Genomic DNA, 23638 nt, shown 5'->3' on the forward strand with positions numbered 1-23638 from the left:
CTCAATGTTCTTCTTTGAACTAGGATTTTTTTAAATATAGGCATCTTATCCATATTTATGTTCCAAGTGACTGAACCTGGCCTTTATTTTCGAGATGATTGTGATATTAAAAGAGAACCAATGAAATATGAAAACTAGTTAGAGGAGCATAGAAAGTCCCCTGCCATGCGTTTCCAGTTTTAGGGATGGACTTTTTCGAATGGCTTTTTCAAATGACCTTCAGGAACCACAGTGCCATCACAGAGTTCATCTTCCTGGGACTGTCAGCGGACCCCCACCTGGAGGCTCTGCTCTTTGTACCATTCCTAGGGATTTGCTTCTTAACCATGATGGGAAACCTGATGCTGCTGCTGGTGATCAGTGCTGACTCTCACCTCCACAGCCCCATGTACTTTTTTTCTGAGTCACCTCTCTTTCTTGTCACCTCTGTTTCTCTTTAGTTACGGTACCCATGATGCTGGAGAACCTTCTGTCTCAGAAAAAAACAATCTCAGTAGAGGGCTGTCTTGCTTGGGTGTCCTTTGTGTTGATTACTGCAGGGACAGAAGCCTTTCTGCTCTCAGCAATGGCCTATTATGGGAAGCTGTCCTTATTTAGCAGAATCAGACTAGGCTGAGCCATGGGATGCAGAGGCCTGGCTTTTAGGAACTGCCGGGAAATATGTGGTGCTTTGTGGGAGTGGTTCCCTGTCTCCTTCTGGAATTTTCCGCCTAAGAGGATGGCTCCCCTAACTCCACCCTATCCTGTTCATCACAGAAGAAGGTCCTCCCAGTCCTTGCCCCCTTTACCTGTATGTTATAAATACAGGAGACTGGGCGAGTTGTCGTAAGAGGCCAGAGCTGGTATGGCCAGACCCGCCATGCCACCTCTCATATGAAAAAAGTATTGGCTCTTGTGTGCTTATTGAGTAGATAAGTCTTTGGGGTAATAGATAGAAAAACCGACAGCATTCTCCTCCAGCAGTTAACCCTTTTCTCCTCCACGCAGGACATGGCAGAGAGGACCCCCACAGCCTACGACTGCCATGCCTCCACCTGCCACCCACTGCTCTATGGTCAGATGACAAGTAAACAGAGGTGTGTGCAGCTTGTGTGGGGGTCCTAGGGACTAGGCATTCTGGATTCTCTCATCGATATCCCTCCGGCAATGAAAATGGACTTCTGTGATACCCACGCCTTCCCACACTACGACTGTAAGCTGCCCTCTCTCTTCCCGCTGTCCTGCTCCGATGGCTCCACTGTCTTCATTGTCATGCTGTGCTCCGTTGACCCACGTAGACTCCTGACTATGCTGTCAGTCTCTTCTCTTTTTTCTTTTTTTTAAAATGTGTTCTCATTAGTTAACATGACAGTAGAATGCATTTTGTCACACTGCACAAAGATGGAGCACAACTTCTCTGAACTGAACATGGTGCAGAATCAAGGTACCGGTAGTGAATCATACATGTGTATAGGGTAATACTGTTGGTCTCATTCCATTGTCTCACCCCCACTACCCCTCCCCTCCCTTCACTCCCCTTTCCACAATCCGAAGGACCCTCATTCTTCCCCACCCATTTGCCCCCATTAGGAATTAGCATCTGCTTTTCAGAGAAAACATTTGGACTTTGGTTTTTTGAGATTGGCTTATTTCCCTTAGCACAATAGTCTCCAGCTTCATCCATTTACCTGCAAATGCCATATCTGCATTCTTCTTTAAAGCTGAATAATATTCCATTGTGTATATACACCACATTTTCTTTATCCATTCATCTGTTGAAGGGCATCTAGGTGGGTTACATAGATTAGCTATTGTGAATTGAGCTGCTATAAACATTGATATGGCTGTGTTACCGTAGTATGCTAATTTTAAGTCCTTTGGGTATAAACTGAAGAGTGGGATAACTGGGTCAAAAGGTGGGTCCATTCCAAGTTTTCTGAGGCATTTCCATACTGCTTTTCATAGAGGTTGTACCAATTTGCAGTCCCACCAGCAATGTGTGAGTGTACATTTTTCCCACATTCTTGCCAACACATATTGTTGCTTGTATTCTTGATAATTACCATTCTGACTGAAGTGAGATGAAATCTTAGAGTAATTTCTCACTGCAAGAGATGATGAACATTTTTTCATGTTTGTTAATTGATTGTATTCCTTCTTCTGTGAAATGTCTATTCAGTTCCTTAGTCCACTTATTGATTGGGTTATTTACTTTTTTGGTGTTGAGTTTTTTGAGTTCTTTATATATCCTTGAGATCAATACTCTGAAGTGTGTGTGGAAAAGAATTTTTTTCCCATTTTGTAGACTCTCTTTTCACATTATTGCTTCTTTCTGTTCCTGAGAAGAAGCTTTTTAGTTTGAATCTATCCTATTTATTGATTTTTGATTTTACTTTATTGCACTTTAGGAGTCTGGTTAAGGAAGTCAGTTTCTAAACCAACATGGCAGAGATTGGTTTCTACTTTTTTTTTCTATTAGGCACAGGGTCTCTGTTCTAGTGCCTAAATCTTTGATATACATTTAGTTGATTTTTGTGTAGGGTGAGAGATAAAGACTTAATTTCATTTTGCTACATGTGAATTTCCAGTTTTCCCAGCACCATTTGTTGAAGAGGTTATCTTTTCTCCAATGTATGTTTTTGGCACCTTTGTCTAGTATGAGATAACTGTGTTTATGTACCATTGGTCTACCTATTTTGGTGCCAATACCATGCTGTTTTTGTTACTATTGCTCTGTAATATAGTTTAAGGTCTAGTATTGTGAGGCCTCCTGTCTCACGCTTCCTACTAAGGATATCTTTGGCTCTTCTGGGTCTCGTATTTTTCCAAATGAATGTCATGATTGCTTTTTCTAGTTCTATGAAGAATAACTTTGGGATTTTAATAGGAATTGCATTTAATCTGTGTAACAGTTTTGGTAGTATGGACATTTTGACAATATTAATTCTGCCTATCCAAGAACATGGGAGATTTTTTCATCTTCTACAGTTTTCTTCAATTTCCTTCTTTAGTGTTCCATCATTTTCATTGTAGAGGTCTTTCACCTCTTTTGTTAGGCTGATTCCCAAGGTTTTTTTGTTTGTTTGTTTGTTTGTTTGTTTGTTTTTGAGGCTATTGTGAGTGGGGTAGTTTTTCTAATTTCTCTTTCAGTGGATCCATCACTGATGTATAAGGACACATTTGATTTGTGGGTGTTAACTTTATATCCTGCTACTTTGCTGAATTCATTTATTAGTTCTAGAATGTTTCTGGTGGAGTTTTTTGGATCCTCTAAATATAGAATCATGTCATTGACAAATACTAATATTTGAGTTCCTCTTTTCCTATTCATCTCCCTTTAGTTTCTTTCTCCTCTGAAATTGCTCTGCTACAGTTTCAAGGACTGTGTTGAATAGAGGTGGTGAAAGAGGGCATCCCTGTCTTGTTCCAGTTTTTAGGAGCATGCTTTCAATTTTTTTACATTTACAATGATGTTGGCCTTGGGTTTAGCATAAATAGCTTTTATGATGTTGAGAAAAACTATCCCTAGTTTTTCTACTGCTTTGAACAGGAAGGGGTAATGTATTTTGTCAAATGCTTTTTCTGCATCTGTTGAGATAATCATGTGATTCTTATCTTTAGGTCTATTCTTATGATGAATTATGTTTGTTGATTTCCATTTGTTGAAACAACCTTGAATCCCTAGCATGAACCCCACTTGATCATGGTGCACTACCTTTTTAATATGTTTTTGTATGTAGTTTGCCAGAATTTTATTAAGAATTTTTGCACCTGTGTTCTTCAGGGATACTGGTCTGAAGTTTTCTTTCCTTGATGTGTCTTTGTCTGGTTTTGGTATCAAAATGATACTAGTCTCATAGAATGAGTTTGGAAGGGTTCCCTGCTTTTCTATGTCATGGAATACTTTGAGGAGTATTGATATTAATTCTTCTCTAAAGGTCTTGTAGAACTTGGCTGAGAGTCCATCTAGTCCTAGGCTTTTCTTTGCTGGTTGATTTTTTCTATTTCATTGCTTGAAATTGATCTGATTAAATTGTATATGTCCACCTGATTTGGTTTGGGGAGATCACATTTCTCTAGAAATGTTTTGATATCTTTGAGATTTTCTACTTTAGTGGAGTATAAATTTTCAGAATACTTTCTAATTATCTTCTGTATTTCAATAGTCCATCAAGATATTTTCTTTTTTTCTCTCTTTCTCTCTCCTTGTCTTCATTAGTGCAGCTATGGGTTTATCAATTTTCTTTATTTTTTCAAAGAAGCAAGTTTTCTTCTTGTCAATTTTTGGAATTATTTCTTTTGTTTCAATTTGATTGATTCCAGCTCTGATTTTAATTATTTTCTGTATTCTACTACTTTTAGTGTTGATTTGTTCTTCTTTTTCTAGGGTTTCAAGATGTAATGTAAGGTCATTTATTTGTTGACTTTTCATCCTTTTATTGTATGAACTCAATGCACTGAACTTTCCTCTTAGCACTGCATTTGCAGTGTCCCAGAGATTTGGATATGTTATATCAGTGTTTTCATTTACTTCTAGGTATTTTTTTAATTTCCTGCCTAATGTCTTCTGCTATCCATTTATCATTCAATCCCATATTATTTAGTCTCCAGGTGTTGGAGTAGCTTCTATTTTTTATTTTAATATTTATTTCTAATTTAATTCCATTATGATCTGATAGAATGTAAAGTAGTTTCTCTATTGTTTTGTATTTGTGAAGAGTAGCTTAGTAGCATAACATACAGTCTATTTTAGAGAAGGATCCATGTAATGATGAGAAGAAACTATATTGGCTCGTCGATGGATGAAATATTTTATATATGTCTGTTAAGTCTAAATTATTTGTTGTATTATTGAGTCCTATAGTTTGTTTAATTTTTGTTTGGAAGATCTATCCAGTGATGAGATAGGTGTGTTAAAGTCACCCAGTATTATTGTGTTGTGGTCGCTTTGATTCTTGAAATTGAGAGGGGGTTTTCTTGATGTACATAGATGCTCCATTATTTGTCAAAATTATTTATGATTGCTATATCTTGTTGTTATATGATTCCCTTAAGCATTGTGAAATGTCCTTCTTTATCCCTTTTGACTAACTTTGGCATGAAGCTCACTTTATCTGATATGAGGATGGAAACCCCTACTTGTTTACATAGTCCATTTAAGTGATATGTTTTTTCCAATCTTTCACCTTCAGTCTGTGGATGTCTTTTCCTATGAGATCAGTCTCTTGAAGACAGCATATTGTTGGGTCTTTTATTTAATTCAATCTGCCAGTCTATGTCTTTTGATTGATAAGTTTAGGCTATTAACATTCAGGGTTATTATTGATATATGATTTGTATTTTCAATCATTTTGGTTTATTTTTGGTTTTTAACCTGACTTAGTTTCTCCTTTAAATGATTTTTCCTTTAGTGTAGTTCCTCCCTTTGCTGATTTTCATTGTGTGTTTTCATTCCTCCTCATAGAATATTTGCTGAGAACGTTCTGTAGTGCAGGCTCTCTAGTTGTAAAAGGAAAGAGAAAAGAAAGAAAGATAAAAATAAAAATGTAAAAATAAAAGAATATATAACATAACTGTAATATACTATTCAGACTTCCCAGTCCTCAATAGCCTGATGCATGAAAAGTACTTGGTTTCAAAAATGGTGTGGATGTGAGAGCAGGAAAAGAAAAGAAAAGAAACATTTGAAAGGGAAATTGAACAACTTTCTGTTGGAGTTCAATATAGTCTCTGCTTCCCTTCTCATCTGATGGGTGGGGTTGTCTGGAGTTTGCTGGTATCTCCACCCTCAGGATGGTGAAGTTTACTAGGCTGGGAGGGTTAGTTTTGGAGGCAGAACTCCTGGAGGCAGGATATAGGAATTGCCAGTCTCTATTGGAAGACTGCACCCCAGGAATCTCCTTTGGGGTCCACACATGTAATGTAGGAGCCTGGTTTTAGACCCTTACATCACCTGTGGACCCCACAATTCCTAGTCTCTAAACTATACCTCTCCTGTCCCCACTCTTTCTACTTCCAAATCAGGAACCTCTCTCTCCCACGGTCCTGAAGACTGAACACCAGGACTTGTGCACCTGTTGTGGAGAACTGTTCTGTATCTGCCAGATCAGGACCAGGCATTGAGAGCTGCTGGCCAGTCATATAGCTGCAAGCGTTGGGCCAGGTTGGTAGCTAGGGGGGCATGAGGTTGAGTTGGGAGCCTGGGGCATAGGGAAGGCCCTGTTGATTGCCAAACCAGTGGAACCTGGTGATCAGTGAATGCTGGATTGGGGTGGAAGTTGGGGACCAGGCTGGTGTCGGGTCCCAGCAAGTGCCAACCGAGTTGGCCCTGGGAGCCTGGTGTGTGCTGGCCTGGTTGGTGGGCAAGATGGGATCAAGATTCCCTCACACCCTCTTCCAACCTAACCACCTGTCCAAGGTGCTCTCTTGCCTGTGTAGCAAGATGGTGGCTATTGTTACACCTAGAGGGAGACCACAGGTATAACCAAGCCTGCAGGGGCCTCAGTGATGGTCTTCCAGATCCTATCTGTTGTTCCTAGATAGAAGCAGCCATGTCCTTAGTCGGTGACAGTGGCAAACCTGTAGGTACCTTAGTGTTGGGCTTCCAGGCCTTGGCTAATGTCCCAAGATGGAAGCTGCTCCAACTAAGGATGGTGATGGAGGGAGTGGAGGTAACCTGAGATGGTTGCAGAGTTGTCCCAAGATGGAGGCGGCCCTTTTAGAGATGAGGCAGTGAGGGTTGGCTGTGTGGTGGCATTGGGTGGTCTGTTCAAAGATGCAGCAAGGTGGCAGGCTGTTATTCAGCAGGCAGCTGTCTCCAGACCCTGTCCAGTGTCCCAAGGTGGAAGCTACCATGTCAAGGGATCTATGGTGGCGGCTGCAGTGTCCCAAGATGGAGGCAGCTGGGGAAGCCCCAGGTTGGTAGATGAAACCTGAGGCACGGGAGGTCTTCATGGTGGCACGGCAGGAGGGGCAAGTGGTAATGGGGCAGGAGCGCTGATTTTAATTATTTCCTGACTTCTGCTTTGGGTTTTGATTTGTTCTTTTTCTAGAGCTTTAAGATGTAATGTTAGGTAATTTATTTGTTGACTTTTCATTCTTTTAATGAATGAGCTCTATGCAATGAACTTTCCTCTTAGCACTGAATTCATAGTGTCCCAGAGATTTGGATATGTTGTATCAATGTTTTCATTTACCTCTAGGTATTTTTAATTTCTTCCCTGATGTCTTCTACTATCCATTCATCATTCAATCACATATTATTTAGTCTCCACGTGTTGGAGTAGTTTCTATTTTCTATTTTTTTTATTTATTTTTTTTCACATAAGAGACTTTATTAAGCAAACAGGCGGAGTGTCTCCCTTCAGGGTAAGAGAGAAAAAGAGAGGAAAAGGGACAGAGAGAGAGAGCATGCACGCAAGAGAGAGTGAAAAGTCAGGAGGAGAAAGTATGAAAGCAAGGAGAGAGAGAGCGCTTCTATTTTCATTTTAACATTGATTTCTAGATTCATTCCATTATGATCTATAGAATGCAAAGTAGTTTCTCTATTGTTTTGTATTTGTGAAGAGTTGCTTAGTGGCATAACCTATGATCTATTTTAGAGAAGGATCCATGTGCTGCTGAGAAGAAACTGTATTTGCTCGATGATGGATAAAATATATATAATGTCCATTCAGTCTAAATTATTGATTGCATTATTGAGTCCTATAGTTTGTTTAATTTTTGTTTGGAAGATCTATCCAGTGATGAGATAGGCGTGTTAAAGTCCCCCAGTATTATTGTGTTGTAGTCTCTTTGATTCTTGAAGTTGAGAAGGTTTTTTGTTTTTGCTTTTGTTTTTGTTTTTGTTTTGATGTATGTAGATGCTCCATTGTTTGGGGCATAAATATATATGTTATGTCTTGATATATGATTTCCTTAAGCAGTATGAAATGTCCTTCTTTATCCCTTCTAACTTTGGCTTGAAGTCCACTTTATCTAATATGAAGATAGAAACCCCTGCTTCTTTACACAGTCCATGAGAGTGATGATTTTTTCCCAAACTTTCACCTTCAGTCTGTGGATATCTTTTCCTAGAAGGTGAATCTCTTGAAGACAGCATATTGTTGTGTCTTTTATTTTTAATGCAGTCTGCCACTCTGTATTTTTATTGATGAGTTTAGGCTCTCGATCTCTTCTTACACCTGCACTGTCTCCACCATCCTGAGTATCACCTCTACCTCTACCAGAAGCAAAGCTTTTTCCACCTACTTCTCCCATCTCACCACAGTGATCTTATTTTATGGCTCTGGTTTTCTTCACTATCTCATGCCAACCTCAAGCTCCTCCCTGGAGTTGATCTTCTCTGTGTGGTACAGGGTGGTCATGCCTATTATGAATCCCCTCATCTACAGCCTAAAGAACAAGGAGATAAAGGCAGTGGTGAGAAGAACACTAGGGAAATACTTATAATGTTCCATTGTCAGGAAAAAGAAAGAGGTTGACAGATAATTGAAACACATATAGTAAGACATTGGGTGAGTGGACATTAATCAGAACTTCCTGACTACTTATGATGTCAAATTTGGCAAAATAAATTTAAAATGCCTATTTAAAAAAAAAAAGCATGGAACTATTTAAGAGTAGAGTCATTCAGTTCAATCAGAGGCATAAGAATGGATTAAATATTCATCTCAGACTCTGAGATTTGATTGCAAATATGTTCATTAGTTATTTTCATTTTTTCTCATACATCTACATTAAGGTTTATTTGGGCTATATTTTCTGGCATTATTTGTAGTTGAGTTTTGGTAAAATGCTGAAAGTCATAGCATTTCTAAGTAGGTAAATGCCTGAATCTTTAGAAGAGAAAAGACACAATAAGTTCATAAGTTATTGGAAATTAATTCAGGTTAAAGTTTCAGGAAGAAAAATAAATGAATCACCCTTATTGAGTCTGAAGAGTTCCCAAGTGTATGTGCCTCCTGCCTCAGACTCCTGAGTATCTGAGATTACAGGCATGGGCCATCACAACTAGCAAGACTGGGTTTTTGATTGGAATTGAATCCACAGAACAGGGTTAGAAGAAGTGGCACTTTATAATAATGAGTCTTGCAATTCATGAACAAGTTATATCCCTCCATTAGATCTTTATAATTTCTCTCAAAATAATTCTACATTTTATTGCAAATTTCATGTGAACTTTTTTGAGCTATATTAGTAGGCATTTAATGTTTTTAATTCCATTTAAGTGTTATGTGTTTTTTCTTTATATGTTGAAATATGGTTGATTTTGTATACCCAGTGACCTTAATAAATACGTTATTGATTTTTAAGGTTTTATTGATATTCTTTGGGAATTTTTTAATTTGTGTATGTAAATAATATTCATTTTATACTCATCTTTCAAATGATTGGCATTTCCTTTCTCTTCTTTGCAGTGACCATCTCTTTGATGTTCAATAAAAAGTGGCAATGTTAGGAATCCTGGTCCCATTTCTCTTTTTCAACTATTCTCTTTTTTTTTAAGTTAACTTTATTTTTTATTATTTTAATTGAACAATTTTATGGGATATAGTGTAATATTTTAATGTATACAGTGTGGAGTGATCAAATCAGGGTAGCTAACATTTCCAAAGAGATTCACTTTTTCAGATTAAGTTTCCTCCTTTTCCTCATTTAAGTGCTTTAACCACACTTCATGTCAAATTTTGTCAAATGATATTTCTGTATCTATTGAGCTATCTCCTTTTACTAGTGAATAAGGTAAATTATATTGGTTGATTTACTAAAAAAAGAAAAACTACACATGCATTCCTGGAATCGTCCTACTTAGTTGCAATGTATTTCTGACCATGTGATTCTTGTTTTTAAGTCTATTAATGTGGGGAATTAATGTTTATTGATGCCTGTATGTTGCAACAACCTTGCATCCCTGGGATGAACCCCCCTTGATCATGGTGCACTATCTTTTTGATGTGTTTTTGTATGTAATTTTCCAATATTTTATTAAGAATTTTTGTATCTATGTTCATCAGGCATATTGGTCTGAAGCTTATAGTTGATCAGATTATATCTTTAGCTTCATGGAGGTTTGCATAGTAATGTCAAGCTTCACCAAATGTCTTGAAGGGAAAACTGGCTATGTGTTAAGATACCTCACTTCTCCAGTTTTACCACAGCCTAAACTGACTACTAGTAACAACATTCTGGCTAGATCAGACCCAAGTCCACAGCTTCTAACCAGAATCAGCAAATATCACAGGAAAAGAGTTGCTACTAATGGTCGGATGACCACAGAGATACACTCCATGAAGTCAAGGAATTCTAGTCCTTATTCCAGTAGCAACTCTCTGATTCTTTTAATACATAGTTTTTGTATGTTATCCAGATTTTTAGTTGCTCTGGGTGTGCATGTTCACCTGCAACCTACACTATCCTTCCTTTAACAAAAGTCACCTTTCTCTTATTAATAAATACACATTGTAGTTTTTAAAATTTTCAATATTATTTACTGTCATTCTCCAGATTCAAGGTTTTAAATTTTAATTTGTATGTTGATACCATTTAAAAGTTATAGGAAAATACAAAGATCTATAAGGAAATAGAGTGACTAACACTATAAACTAATAGTCCTAATATAGAGCAGTTCACCCAACAACAGCAGAATACACAATCTCCGCAGTGTACATGGAACATGGTCCAGAATAAGCCATACATTTAGGCAAAAAAATACACCTTACTTGATCTTTAAGTATGTCATCATTATCTTGAAAACATGAGAATGCATTGAAGAGTAAACAACCCTAACTTTACAATTCCTTAATATAATTAAATATCCAGTGTTTTAAAAAAAGCAGTGCTCAGAGGAAAACATATGATTATGAATATCTATGTACAATAAGAAGAAAGATCTCAAATAAATAGGCTACCTTTTCACATTAAGGAATTAGAAATAGAATAACAAACTACACCCAAGGCTATAATGAGGAAGGAAATAATAAGAAGGTAAATAGCCAAAAGGTAGAAATAAATCAAGTGTTCATCAAAAAATGAGAGTAATATATACATACAATGGAATATTTTTCAGCCTTTAAAAGGAAGTAAGTTATGACATATGCTCCAATATGGATAAACCTTGCAGACATAATTCTAAGTGAAATAAGCCTGTTATAAAAGGATATATATATTATGATTGCACTTACATATGGTACTTAGAGTGGTCAAGTTTATAGAAACAGAAACTAGAATGGTGGTTGCCAAGGGATATAGAGAGGAGGGAAGGTAGGTGTAGTGGGAACAGAGTTTCAGGTTTGCAAGGTGGAAAGAGTCCTGAAAACATATGATGGTGATGATTATAGAACAATGCTAGTGGACTTGTGCCAGGAAGTTGCAAACTTAAAAATAATCATGAGAGGCTGAAAGTGTGGTTCAGTGTTAGAACACTTGCCTAGCATGCACAAGTTCTTGAATTCTAACCCTAGCACCACAAAAAAAAATGGTTATGATGATAAATTTTATGTTACATGTATTTTACCACACTTTTTAAAGAAGTAAAATGTGTTACCACTTCCCACCCACTAGAGTGTCCAAGTCAAATAGAGTGGAAATACCAAGTAATGGTATGGGTATTCAGCTAACAAAAAGCTCATACATTGTTCTTGGGAATGTGAAATAGTTTAACTTTGAAAAACTATTGGGTAATTTCTAATCAAGTTAAATGTACAAGTACTTTATAACCAGAAAGTCCATGTCTAGGTATATAATCAAGAGAAATGAGAGAATATTTCCATAGAAAATACTTTTATAGAAATACTCATAGCAGCTTTATTCAAAGAATAAATGGAAATAACCTAAATGTCCAACATAGAATGAATAAACCAATTTAACATATGAATCTAAGTATAATAAGAAGCAACAAACTATGGATATATGCAAAAATATGGACAATTCTCAAAACATTTTTGGCAACAGAAAGTAGACAGACAAGGATTTATAGTTTATCATTCTGTCCACATAAAAATCAAGAGATCAAAAAAGCGGATGCTTTTTGGAGTGAGAGATACAATGTGGAATTGATTAGAAAGAGCCTCAGGAAATTCTAAGGGTGTAAATCTTGATTTTGGTGTATACATTTGTCAGAATGCATCAGACTGTTCACTTATGGTCTTTGCATTTGCTATATGTAAAATATATACCTCAATAAAGGAAATAAATAGCCCAGCTCTATTTACTGAGCACCTCTACACACAGGAGCACCATTATAGTTACTGGAGAAACATGCAGAGTCCTTGCCCTCATGGGCTTTCTTTGAAATAATTGTATATATCCACTTTTTATGCTTTTATTGGTACATTATAGTTATATATAATAGTTGGATTCATTTTGACATAATCATACAAGCATGGAATTTAATTTTGTACATATACTCTTTTTTTAATATTTTTAGTTGTAGATGGATACAATACCTTTATTTTGTTTGTTTAGAGGTTGTTTTTTTTTTTTAAATGTGGTCCTGGGGATCAAATCCAGTGCCTCACACATACTAGGCAAGCACTCTACCACTAAGCCACAACCCCGGCCCCTTAATTTTGCCTATATACTCTTGTGTGTGTGTGTGTGTGTGTGTGTGTGTGTGCGTGGTGCTAAGGATTGAACCCAGGACCTTGTGCATGCAAGGCAAGCACTCTATCAACTGAGCTACATCCCCAGTCCTGTATATATACTCTTGAGGGGGTGACATTATACTAAGATACCTCGGGTTTCTTATTTGATCATAAATTTCTCCAAGGCAAGAATAGAATCTTATTCATGTTGTATCTCAGATAAATTTCTATAATATTATCATCAGTAAATAAACATACTTAACCTTTGAATGAGTTTTTCTTTCTTAAGTGATTGAATCCCACTCTTTTTGACACTAATAAACATGTGTCATCATAGAAAATACTACAAAAATTCTCTCACAAGAGAGGTAGAGAGAGCTGACTCTTTTCTGAAATGATCAAAGAGAAGTTTCATACTGCCTGAGTAGATGCTCAATTTATTGAATAATGCATTTCAAAAGACAACTGAAGCAAAAGCCTATGATTGCCCCATCTGTACACTATTCTTTGCAACACTGTTATGTGGGATGAAAGTTAATGGATACATCAGACATTACTTAAATATTTCAAACATAACTCTTTCTGATTTTTAAATTTATATGATCATCAGAATATCCAGACTAAATGTGTTTAAAGACACGGTTCATATGTGTATGGGAAATAAAGCTGTCTGGTGAACTTTATCTTTTTGTATACATTTATAGATAATTTCCAAAAGGAATATCACTCCTGATGGCCACTAGAACAATACTTGCCAAATGCACCAGACCCTAGGGTTTAAAATTAGAGCTGCAACCCTGATGTCGCAAAGCCTGCATCTTTAAGAATGCCCTAGGATTGACACAAACCTCCATTCATTTAATGGATTTCAAGTTTGGCTTCAGACTTTGACCTCAGGGAATACAGCTCTCTTGAGTTTCTGTGTTCCACCAGTCAAATTACTTGATTCCCTACAGTTACATTATAACTGAAAACTGTGCACCACTTACATTCTTTGTCCAGTATACATAATCACAATCACAAAGGCAGATAAATGAAGAGAAGCCTCTGTGACTGTGTAGGGGTTCACATGAGAGAAATCTCTTTTGTGCTTTTTTCAGAATCTGAATGTTTTCCACTACATTAGTGGGTTAAAGTGGCAGGACAAAGATGACTTTCAGATGAGCCTCTCCACCTGGAATAGTCTATTTTCCTTCACTCTGTGACCTACAAATAGGGAAAATTGACTGTCTGTGCTTTTTGTAGTTTAGGCTGTAGAAAGATTAATTTTCCTGTCCATGGAGACTTCTGGACCAAAGATGACTTCTTATGCCATGGTAAGACAAAAGCTAGAAGACTTTTGTTCCAGGAAAAGTAAAACTTCCCTTACTTCTTTGTTGGTTCTCTTTATTCCTACACGCAGACCTCTAGGTCGGATTTCTTCACCTCATCCAGCTAGCCTTCCATGCCTGGCTCTTTCAGGTAAGCCTTTTTTACCTGGAGGTCTCTCGTTTCCTTTTTCCTTAGGCCAGAGTTCTGGACCCTTAGGGTTTTGTTGATTTTACCTCCTGTGAGACTCTTATCTTTAATTGCTCTTATAATTCATTAACTAATTCCACTCTATGCCCTCTGAAGTATTGAGAATACACTGACTGTAAAAACTGCATTGATCTGGAAAACTGAGACAAAGAGCTAAGAAGTTCCCAATCCAAGGAGTAGTAAAATCACATCAAAGTAAATGGTGAGATTTTAGTGACATAGGACCTTCCTCCTCTTCTAGACTTTAAATGTAGTTGCTAAAAAGAGATTTTTTTCTGCTTTTATTTTTAATAGTTTTATTAGTGCATTATAGTTATACATAATAGTAAGGTTCATTTTGACATAAATGCATGGAATATAATGAGCTCCATTCAGTCTCCAGTACTTCCTCTTTCCCTCCCCTCTCCTCCCTTCCTGTTTCCCTTCCCCTATTCTACTGGTCTTCATTCTATTTATTTATTGCTGCTGTTATAGATATGCATAAATGTGAAACTTACTGTATATATTCATATATGCACATAGTATGAAATTTCATTTTTATCCCCAAGTTCCCTTCTGTAAAAGAACCCCTTTTCTGTTTCTCCTCTCTCCCTCAGTCCCCTTCCTCTATCCCACTGATCTCTCAACTATTTTCATGGGATTTCCCCCACCCTTTTTTCCCTTTATTTTGCTCCAGCTTTCACTTATGAGAGATAACATTCAGCTCTTGACCTTCTGAGTCTGGCAAATACCATTGGTGGAAGCCATGTATAAATTATGGGGTTTTTAGAACAATCATGAGGCAGGGAGGCTACTTTTCCTTGGGAACAACTGGGTGAAATTCCCCTGTTCAAGAAAGCCCAGATCATGCTGGGGCCCTGCCTTAGCTCACAGCCCTAAGTTCAAACGCAGTCTCCTGGAGATGGGCATAACCTGCCAAGCCCCAAACAACTTGTCTTTCCCATCTTTATCCTGTTTTCCTGAAGAAGCTCCTCACTGAATCCTTTTGATGTGTTTCACTATAAATAAAGCATTCTGGGCTTTTCCTTTTGTTCAGATCAGACCTATCAGGTCTCTTCCACCCATCAATGCCCACACTTTGAATATATATAATTCTCATCTTTTGTGTTTATTTCATTATATTACTTTCCTAGCCTTTACTTCCAGCCAGCCCACACCTCCAACAGTTTCCTACTCCCTCTCCATGCAGGTCTTGAGCAGGATGCCATACTTTCATTCTTCTTTATGGCTGGGTAAAACTTGATAGTCTATATACACCACATTTTCTTTATACATTCAACTGTTGATGGGCACCTGGGCTGGTTCCATAATTTGACTATTGTGAATTGCACTGCTATAAGCATTGATGTGTCTGCATCAAATTTTCTCTATTCAGTTCTTATTACCACACTATCAACTCTGTTCAACAAAGCTATTGGAGGTTTAAAAAAAAAAAAAAGAGGATAGGGCATTATTCAGAGAAGCTTCTGAGGAAAATCTTGGGATTTTTGAAGTTTGTTCTATGCACACAGACCTTAAGCATTGTGGTCTTTCTATTTCAGATACCCAGGGATACCCAGGGTCTTTCTATTCTTCTGATGTATTATATTCTCCAAATTAGTTACCTAGACCATTTCTGTCTTCTAGCACTAGACTTGTCTTTCATTAACCCACATATCTGTTCTGCCATTGATGCAGTTAACTAGCATTTTCTGCATAAATACAGATAGCTCAAATGGTCAAATTTTGAGACATTTCTCCTTGGAGTGTACTCCATTACCTATCTCCATGGAAATTATATAAGATCACAAGATCTAAAGGAATTAATAATACTAAATGGTATAAATACATTTTATCATCAGAACTGATTGGTTTTTACATTTGAGTAAATATGAAGTAGAATGAATTCAAGGTGATATAAATTTAGACATAAATCATAGGATGGAAGGTGGAAACTATCAAGGGTTATTCTTAAAGTGATTCAGAATATGCAGGCTCTTTGTTCACTTCTTTTTAAGATGATAAATACAAGATACAAAAAAGGGACCTGTTTGACATGTGTTCAAACACAGTTACACAAGTAAGTTGATAAATAACATGTCAATAACAGGATCTCACTGGAGCCCACTCTTTTGTTTTTCCCTATGTAAGCACCCAGATTTCCCTTCTTTTCTCATTTTACTACCTTTAAAAATAGATACTTAGCTTCAATTTAAATCAAGGCAGCAGTGTTTCCTTTTGGAAGTTGAGTGAGCAGAGTTTATAATTAGTGCCAACCTTTCCCTTCAAAGTTAAAATGATGCTCTGTCTTCACTTGGTCACAATTAGATGAGCTGTATTGAGGACCAGGGAATTCTACACTTGAGCTTCTACCTGTGTTACTGAGAGGTTTTGTAGCACTTGAGCTTCCACCTGTCTTACTGAGAAGTTTTGTAGGAACTTATCATGGGAAAGTGGTTTTTAAACATTGGATCTCTAACTCAAAATTTCCCTACCTACCGTGTATATGTTAGACCTTACTCAGACTAAGTGCTCAGGAACACAAATGGGATTCTATCCAGGTCTACACTGAGAGTAAATATGAAAATATTGAAGTTATTTTCTGATCAAAACCAGATAATAATTCCAAATACTGAGGAGATTCTTTGCTACTGAAGAACACAGAGGAATTTGTTATCTCAACAGAATTTTACTACCTATATAAAAGAAAATTTGACTTTTTCATCTGGTCATTCATCCTCACCGAAGAATGAATTTAATTTGAGCCTCCATCCTGGGCTGCAAATTATCACCAGACAAAACTAAGACTAGGAGGTAACTTAAATATGGGTTTCTGGTAAAGATTTGAAGTATGGAAACTTGTCTAAATCCCCAAAAGGGAAAGCCAGGAAGAAAAAGTACAAAGACATTCAGTAGTCCAGCAAGCATAGAATCTGTTAAGGTAAATAGTGTTGGCAAGATCAATGTCAGACTGCAGTATCAGGTAAAATCTGGGGGATTCAGAGTACAGTTAGAGTTAAATTCCACAGGTCAAGATTATTTTAAGGAATTACTAAGAAAGGCAAGAGGTCTCATGAAGGAGTAGTCTGCACATACAATGATAGGCCAGGTTTTAAGTTGGATTAAAAAATTAACTAGCAAGGGAGTTAATCCCTGATATTGGAAAATACAATTGGGAAACTAGGATAAGTAAGTACATTCACACAATGGTTCCAGACAGATTAAGTAAGGTCATTTGCCTAATATTTTAAGTAGGCAGCCTTATACAAAGTAAATCTACAAATATTTGGATACTTAGAAGGATAGATGACTGAATTGACCCAGTGAATGAAAGTAAGAATAAAAGAAAGATGAGATGGATAAATAATGGATAAACTGTTACATAAGTTATTAAATTTTGATGAGTTGGCATTAGATGAGTAAGATCTTGATTTCAAACAATTCCCAGTTAAGAACAAAAATGAGCTAATACATGTGAGCTGTGCTCTGAGAAAAGAAATGTTTAGATGCTATTTAGTACAGCAGAAGATAAGACTTCTGTTAATCCTTCAAAGCAACTACTAAGTGAACCCTTAAATTCCACATCTTTCCTTTCCCCACCATTTCACATCTCCCTTAAGATTTGGTTTTGCCTTTGTTTTCTTTTGTTTTGCTGTGTTTGCAGTGGTGAAGATCAAACCCAAGACCTTGTGCATGCTAGGCAAACACCCTACCACTACGCCACGTCCCAAACTTGGCTTATTTCTGAAACTGGAATTCAAGCTAGGGATATAACTTGAGAAGAAAAGCATGTGATATGCCCTATTTACTTCATCCTATCACTCTTTCTACATTCAACAAATATTGCTTAGGACCTATTGTGTGCCTCTCAGTCTAAGACATGTGCAGGATTTAAGATAAATAGATAATTGGATAAAAACCCTTATAGTCCAGGGACAAGTAAGTTGATTGTAGAAAAAAAGAATTACAAATTGGTGCAGCCACTCTGGAAAGCAGTATGGAGATTCCTCAGAAAACTTAGAATGGACCCACCTTTTGAACCAGTTATCCCACTCCTCATTTTATACCCAAAGGATTTTAAATTAGCATACTATAGTAACATAGCCACATCAATGTTTATAGTAGCTCAATTCACAATAGCTAGACTGTGGAACCAACCTAGATGCCCTTCAATAGATGAATGGATAAAGAAACTGTGATATATATATATATATATATACACACACACACACACACACACACACACACACACACACACAATGGAATATTATACAGTCATAAAGAAGAATAAAATTATGATATTTGCAGACAAATGGATGGAATTGGAGAATATCATGCTAAGAGAAATAAGCCAATCCCATAAACCAAAGATGGAATGTTTTCTCTGATAAGTGGATGATGATACATAATGGGGGTGGGGGTAAGAGAAGAATGGAGGAACTTCGGATTATGAAGAGGGAAATGAGAGTGAGGAGGGGCGGGGATATGAAAGATGGTGGAATGAGACAGACATCGTTACCCTATGTACATGTATGATCACACGAATGGTGTGAATCTATGTCATGTACAACCATAGAAACAATTTGTACCCCATTTGTGTACAATGAATCAAAACACAGTCTGTAAAAATAAAAAAAAGTAAAAGAAAAAAATAATTACTACTCACCTCCTACTAAAATTCACAGCAAGATAGACATCCAAGTGAAAGTACAAAAATTATTGAAGAAAGTAATAGGTGAAAATGTCCTTTCAGTCAATATAATGAAATATGTCAGAGACATAGGACAGTAAAAATACAGTAGCCAGAGAGTGTTGCCAGTCAGTAGTACTGAACAACGGCCACAAGTAATGGAGGTTTGGTCCACTGAGTTAAATAAAGTCAGAACACTTCTCTGGAAATGTACTGAATAAGAAATTCACTTTGATTTTTGCAGGATAAAAGCAAAGACCAGATAAAGAAGATAAAGTCAATTACTCTTAGACTAGTCTGAAAAACAGTGAATGTATTCATTTGGGTTATTTAGGTTAGAAGAGTCACACAGGGAAAGAGTACCAGTGTGCAGATTCACGGCTAAGAAGTTGCTCAGGAGGCAAGTGGATGAGAAAAGCGTTCTGGGAGGGAAGGGGAACAGGTCGGAAATCTGTGAAGACGAGCAGGTGGGAAGGAATGAGGTAGAAACTCAGGGGTGGCATGAGAAGTGGCGGCTGCTTCATCTTTCTTTGTTCCCGAGGACTCTCTTCATAATGGCCACAGGAAACCACAGCATCGTCACTGAGTTCATCCTCTTGGGACTGCCTGCTTGGCCACACACCCAGGGGTTGCTCTTTGTGCTGTTCTTGGGAGTTTACCTTCTGACCTTCGTGGGGAACCTGTTGATGATACTGGTGACCAGGACTGATTCTCAGCTCCAGGCCCCCATGTACTTCTTCCTCAGTCACCTCTCTTTCCTGGATCTTTGCTTAACATCAGTCATTGTGCCCAAAATGTTGGACAATCTTCTGTCTCAGAGGAAATCAATCTCAGTAAAAGCCTGCTTGACTCAGGTTTATTTTATATTTTCCACTGCAGGGATTGAAGCTTTTCTTCTCTCAGTGATGGCCTACGACCGCTATGCTGCCATCTGCCACCCCCTACTCTATGGCCAGATGATGACGAGACAGTTGTGTGGCGGTCTGGCATGGGCCTCCTGGGGACTGGGCTTTCTGGACGCTCTCATTAACATCCTCATGGCTTGGAATTTGGACTTCTGTGAGGCTCGTGTCATGCCTCACTTCAGTTGTGAATTGCCCTCTCTATTTTCTCTGTCCTGCTCTGATGTCTCTGCCAACTTTGCAGTCCTAGTGGGTTCCACCTCCCTGCATGCCCTTGGGACCTTCCTTCTGGTCCTTTTCTCTTACACCCGCATTGTCTCCACCATTCTGAGCATCAGCTCCACTGCAGGCAGAAGCAAGGCCTTCTCCACCTGCTTCTCCCATCTCACTACTGTGATTTTGTTCTATGGATCTGGTTCTCTTCGCTATCTCATACCAACCTTAAGTTCTCCAATGGAACTGGTTTTTTCCATTCAGTACAGTGTGCTCACTCCCCTAGTGAATCCCTTTATCTACAGCCTGAAAAACAAGGAAGTGAAAGCAGCTCTGAAAAGAATGTTGAAAAAAGGTTTGCAACATTTTAAATAGCAGAAGACAGTCAGGGAATGATTGAAAAACAGAGTAAACGTGCATCGAGATGATAGATAGCACTCATTCAGGAAAGTTTTTTAACTAATATCGGCTATGACCAAACATCTTGGAAGGGGATTCTCTGTCATCTTCAAAGAAAAGTCAAGGGGTATATTGTTTTGCTCATATTTAAAGCATCATATTAAAGGGATAATAGGTTAGATAATTATTTAAATCTAGAAGACTGGTGACAAACTTCTTAGGGATGAAGAAACTTTTGTGAAACACTCCCAGAAGTTGTAGAAAAGTTGTCTACAGCCCAAATTCCTATTTGAATCCATGGTGATTTGGGGATGATTTTAGGTTTGGGGATGATCTTGGACTGGTGAAGGACTTCTAGAAAAGACAGAAGGATACTGGGTAGGAGAGGAAATGCCATCTTAGGCCAACCCATCATTATCGACACTTTGCATATTCTGTGCCTGTCATGGCACCTTCACCTGGAAACTGGCAAAGGGGAGAAAATCCACTTTCTGGGGTGGCCAGCAGATTGTGAGTCCCTAGAGTCACCATCGTTGAATGAAAGCGCTGAAAGCAGACTCCCTTGCCTATTTCAGAAGCAGGTTGGCTGCCTCTCATTCCCTGCTGCCCTTCCCATCGGCTAAGCCCAACCAGAAGCCACTTCCTTGGGAATATGGAAAATGACTTCACTGACATCTAGTACAAGTAGCACACAGACAAGTAGATGGAGCTAGTGTGGGGCTGAGGAACAACAAAAAGCAAACTCTTGTACTAAATAATTAGGTAAATGTGACTGTCTCTAGGCAAGGAAAAGAGACAGAACTGGGTGTGTTGGTACATGCCTGTAATCCCAGCTACCTAGGAGACTGAGGAAAGAGGATTGCAAGTTCAAGGTTAGCCTGTGCATTTAGTGACATCCTGTCTCAAAATAAAATGAAATGAAATGAAATAAAATAATTAAAAGGGGACTGGGGATGTAGCTCAGTGGTAGAGTGCTTGCCTAGGATACCCAAGGCAAGTACTGGGGTTCAATCCCCAGTACTGCAAACAAATGAGAGGAAAAAAAAGAAAGAGAGAGAGAGAGAGAATGAGATTTGGACAAGGCAATATAAAGTGAAGGAAAACAGAATAGAATGAAGAGTGGGAGGAATAAGGGTGTCATGTTTTGGACCTGAAATGTCCCCCAAATGCTCAAGTGTTAAGGCTTGATCCCAATGGAGCAAAGTTCAGAGGTGGGGCTTTTGGGAAGTGATTGGATCATAAAAACTCTAACCTCATCAGGTAATTAATCCAACTGAAGGATTAATAATTTGAATGGACTACTTGGAGGAGGTGGAGACTGTAGGCAGGTGAGGCATGTAGACTGGGGACATGCCTTAATCTTGTCCCTGGCCCCTTCTTCTCTCTGCTTCCTGGCTGCCATGAGCTGATCTGCTTTCCTCCACCACACTCTTCTTCTTTGCTGTGTTGCCCCACTTCAGTCCCAGAGCAATGGAGCTGGCCAACCAAGGCCTGAAACCTCTGAAACCATGAGCCAAAATAAACCTTTCCTCCACGAAGGTGTCTGCATCAGGTATTTTGGTCACAGAAATGAAAAGCTGACTAACACAATGGGGAAATTAAAGGAAAACAATTCAATCAGAGTCAGAAAAGCAAAAGAATTTTAAAAAGGGAAACTCTTGGAAACACAGGAATTAGAAACCTAGGTCTGTACTTGCAGTGGCCTCCTCAGTGGCCTGAGGAATTCACTGCACCCACGAACACACAGAGAAGGATTTTAACGGAAGAAGGAATTTCTCTGACACCATGTTGAGGCAAAATATCAGGTGGAAGAACCCAGTGGTTCTTCCTCCAAACTTTGGGAGCCCTGGGAATTTCTAAGCGCCTTGAGAAAGAGGCTCATCTCCACGGCCTCCTTGTTTCCATTTTGTGTCCTCCTACCACACGGTGTCTCTGCTCCCACCAGAGCACTGCCCTCTGTGCATGGCTTCAAGGTTTAGGGGTTGCTCCAAACTCAACCAAATGTTTCCCTAAAAGAGGTTTGAGTTAAAGAAATTGTATCTCATAATCTAATGAGGCATTCATGGAAAATATGCCTTTACCTAACTTCGCAATTTCACATGAGGTAGATTAGTTTTAGGTCTTTCCACAGTTTTTCCTAATTGGATGTGTTTTTCAATCTTGTTTATTTTGAGAATCTCAAGTTTTTTTCAACAACTTTCCCTTTCCATTGTGTGTGTGCCTGCATGTGTGTTTGTGTGTGTGTGTGTGTGTGTGTGTGTGTGTGTGTGTTGCTGAAGTTTAAAGGTAGGGCTTCACAAATGTTAGGCAAGTGCTTTACCACTAAGCTATATCTTGAACCCCCTTTTCCTTTTAATGGCATTGCTTTAATTAGCATTTGTCACATATTCAATCCTTAATGGGTGATTCACCAAATTTACCCATGTTAAGCATTCTTACCTTTGTTATTTTCTTACATTTTTATATTATGAGGATTTATAAAGCAAGTTAGTACTTTGTAACTTTTTCTTCCCATTTCTCACCTCATAAATGAAAACATGTAATAGATACTTAAAAGCAGTTTAGAGTTCATTGTAGTTTATTTCTTACTCGTTAGTTTTTAAAAGATGTTTCTGTACAGTACAAAGTAGCACATATTTTGCTTGATTACTGAAAGTTTTCTATTGAGAAATTCTGAAAATCACTCACAAAGATTCCACCTCTCAGTGAAAATTGCTTCTCACATTTAACTCTATTTTCCTCCAAATTTTGTACTGGGAAGATCTTTTGAAAGCATTCCTATGCATAATTATAATTATTCTTACAGTCATATTGTACCCAGCATTTTAGCTTACTGTGTTTCAAAACATAATTTTCAAGTTATATTCCATTGAGCACAAAGACCATTGTATATATTAAAACTCATCCATTATTAAATATTTCTAACATTGATCTATTTTATTAATCATGAATTGTGCCTCCTGAGTTTTTTCTCTTATGCCTGCATCCTCTCCAGTCTGAGCATCAGCTCCACCACAGGCAGAAGAAAGACCTTCTTTACCTGCTCCTCACACTTCACTACAGCGAACTTCTATGGCTCAACTTTCCTCCATTATCTCTTGCCAACCTCAGGTTCACCTCTTAATAGGCCCTCTCCACATGGTACAATGTAATCACTCTTCTACTGAATCCTTTCCTCTTCAGCTAGAAGAACAAGGATAAAAAAGCAACTTTGAGAAGAATGTTGCTAAAGTATTTATATTGTCTCAGATAACTCAGAGAAGATATAGCATGAAGGGAAAGTAGAACTGCAGCAAGAAATCTATTGATTGACAGTACGAAGTTCCCGATGCCTTATTTTTGTCACATGTTGCAAAGTCCACTGATAATTGTCC

At 37.9% G+C, this 23638-nt stretch overlaps 1 protein-coding gene and 1 pseudogene across 1 annotated transcript; both read left to right on the forward strand.

Annotated features, from left to right (window-relative positions):
• Positions 1-212: 212 nt before the first annotated feature.
• Positions 213-8430, forward strand: LOC124983632 (olfactory receptor 8S1-like; annotated as a pseudogene).
• Positions 8431-19304: 10874 nt separating this feature from the next.
• Positions 19305-20240, forward strand: LOC124983724 (olfactory receptor 8S1-like). Its single transcript, XM_047551236.1, has one exon. It carries the CDS (start codon positions 19305-19307, stop codon positions 20238-20240), a length of 936 nt encoding a protein of 311 aa, XP_047407192.1.
• The last annotated feature ends 3398 nt before the right edge of the window (positions 20241-23638 follow it).

Source organism: Sciurus carolinensis, chromosome 4 (assembly GCF_902686445.1).
Source record: "Sciurus carolinensis chromosome 4, mSciCar1.2, whole genome shotgun sequence".
In the NCBI taxonomy this organism is placed as follows: Eukaryota; Metazoa; Chordata; class Mammalia; order Rodentia; family Sciuridae; genus Sciurus; species Sciurus carolinensis.

Bases quoted from the DNA above. Each gene is read 5' to 3' on its own strand.
- LOC124983724 (XM_047551236.1), top strand. From the start codon at position 19,305: ATGGCCACAGGAAACCACAGCATCGTCACTGAGTTCATCCTCTTGGGA.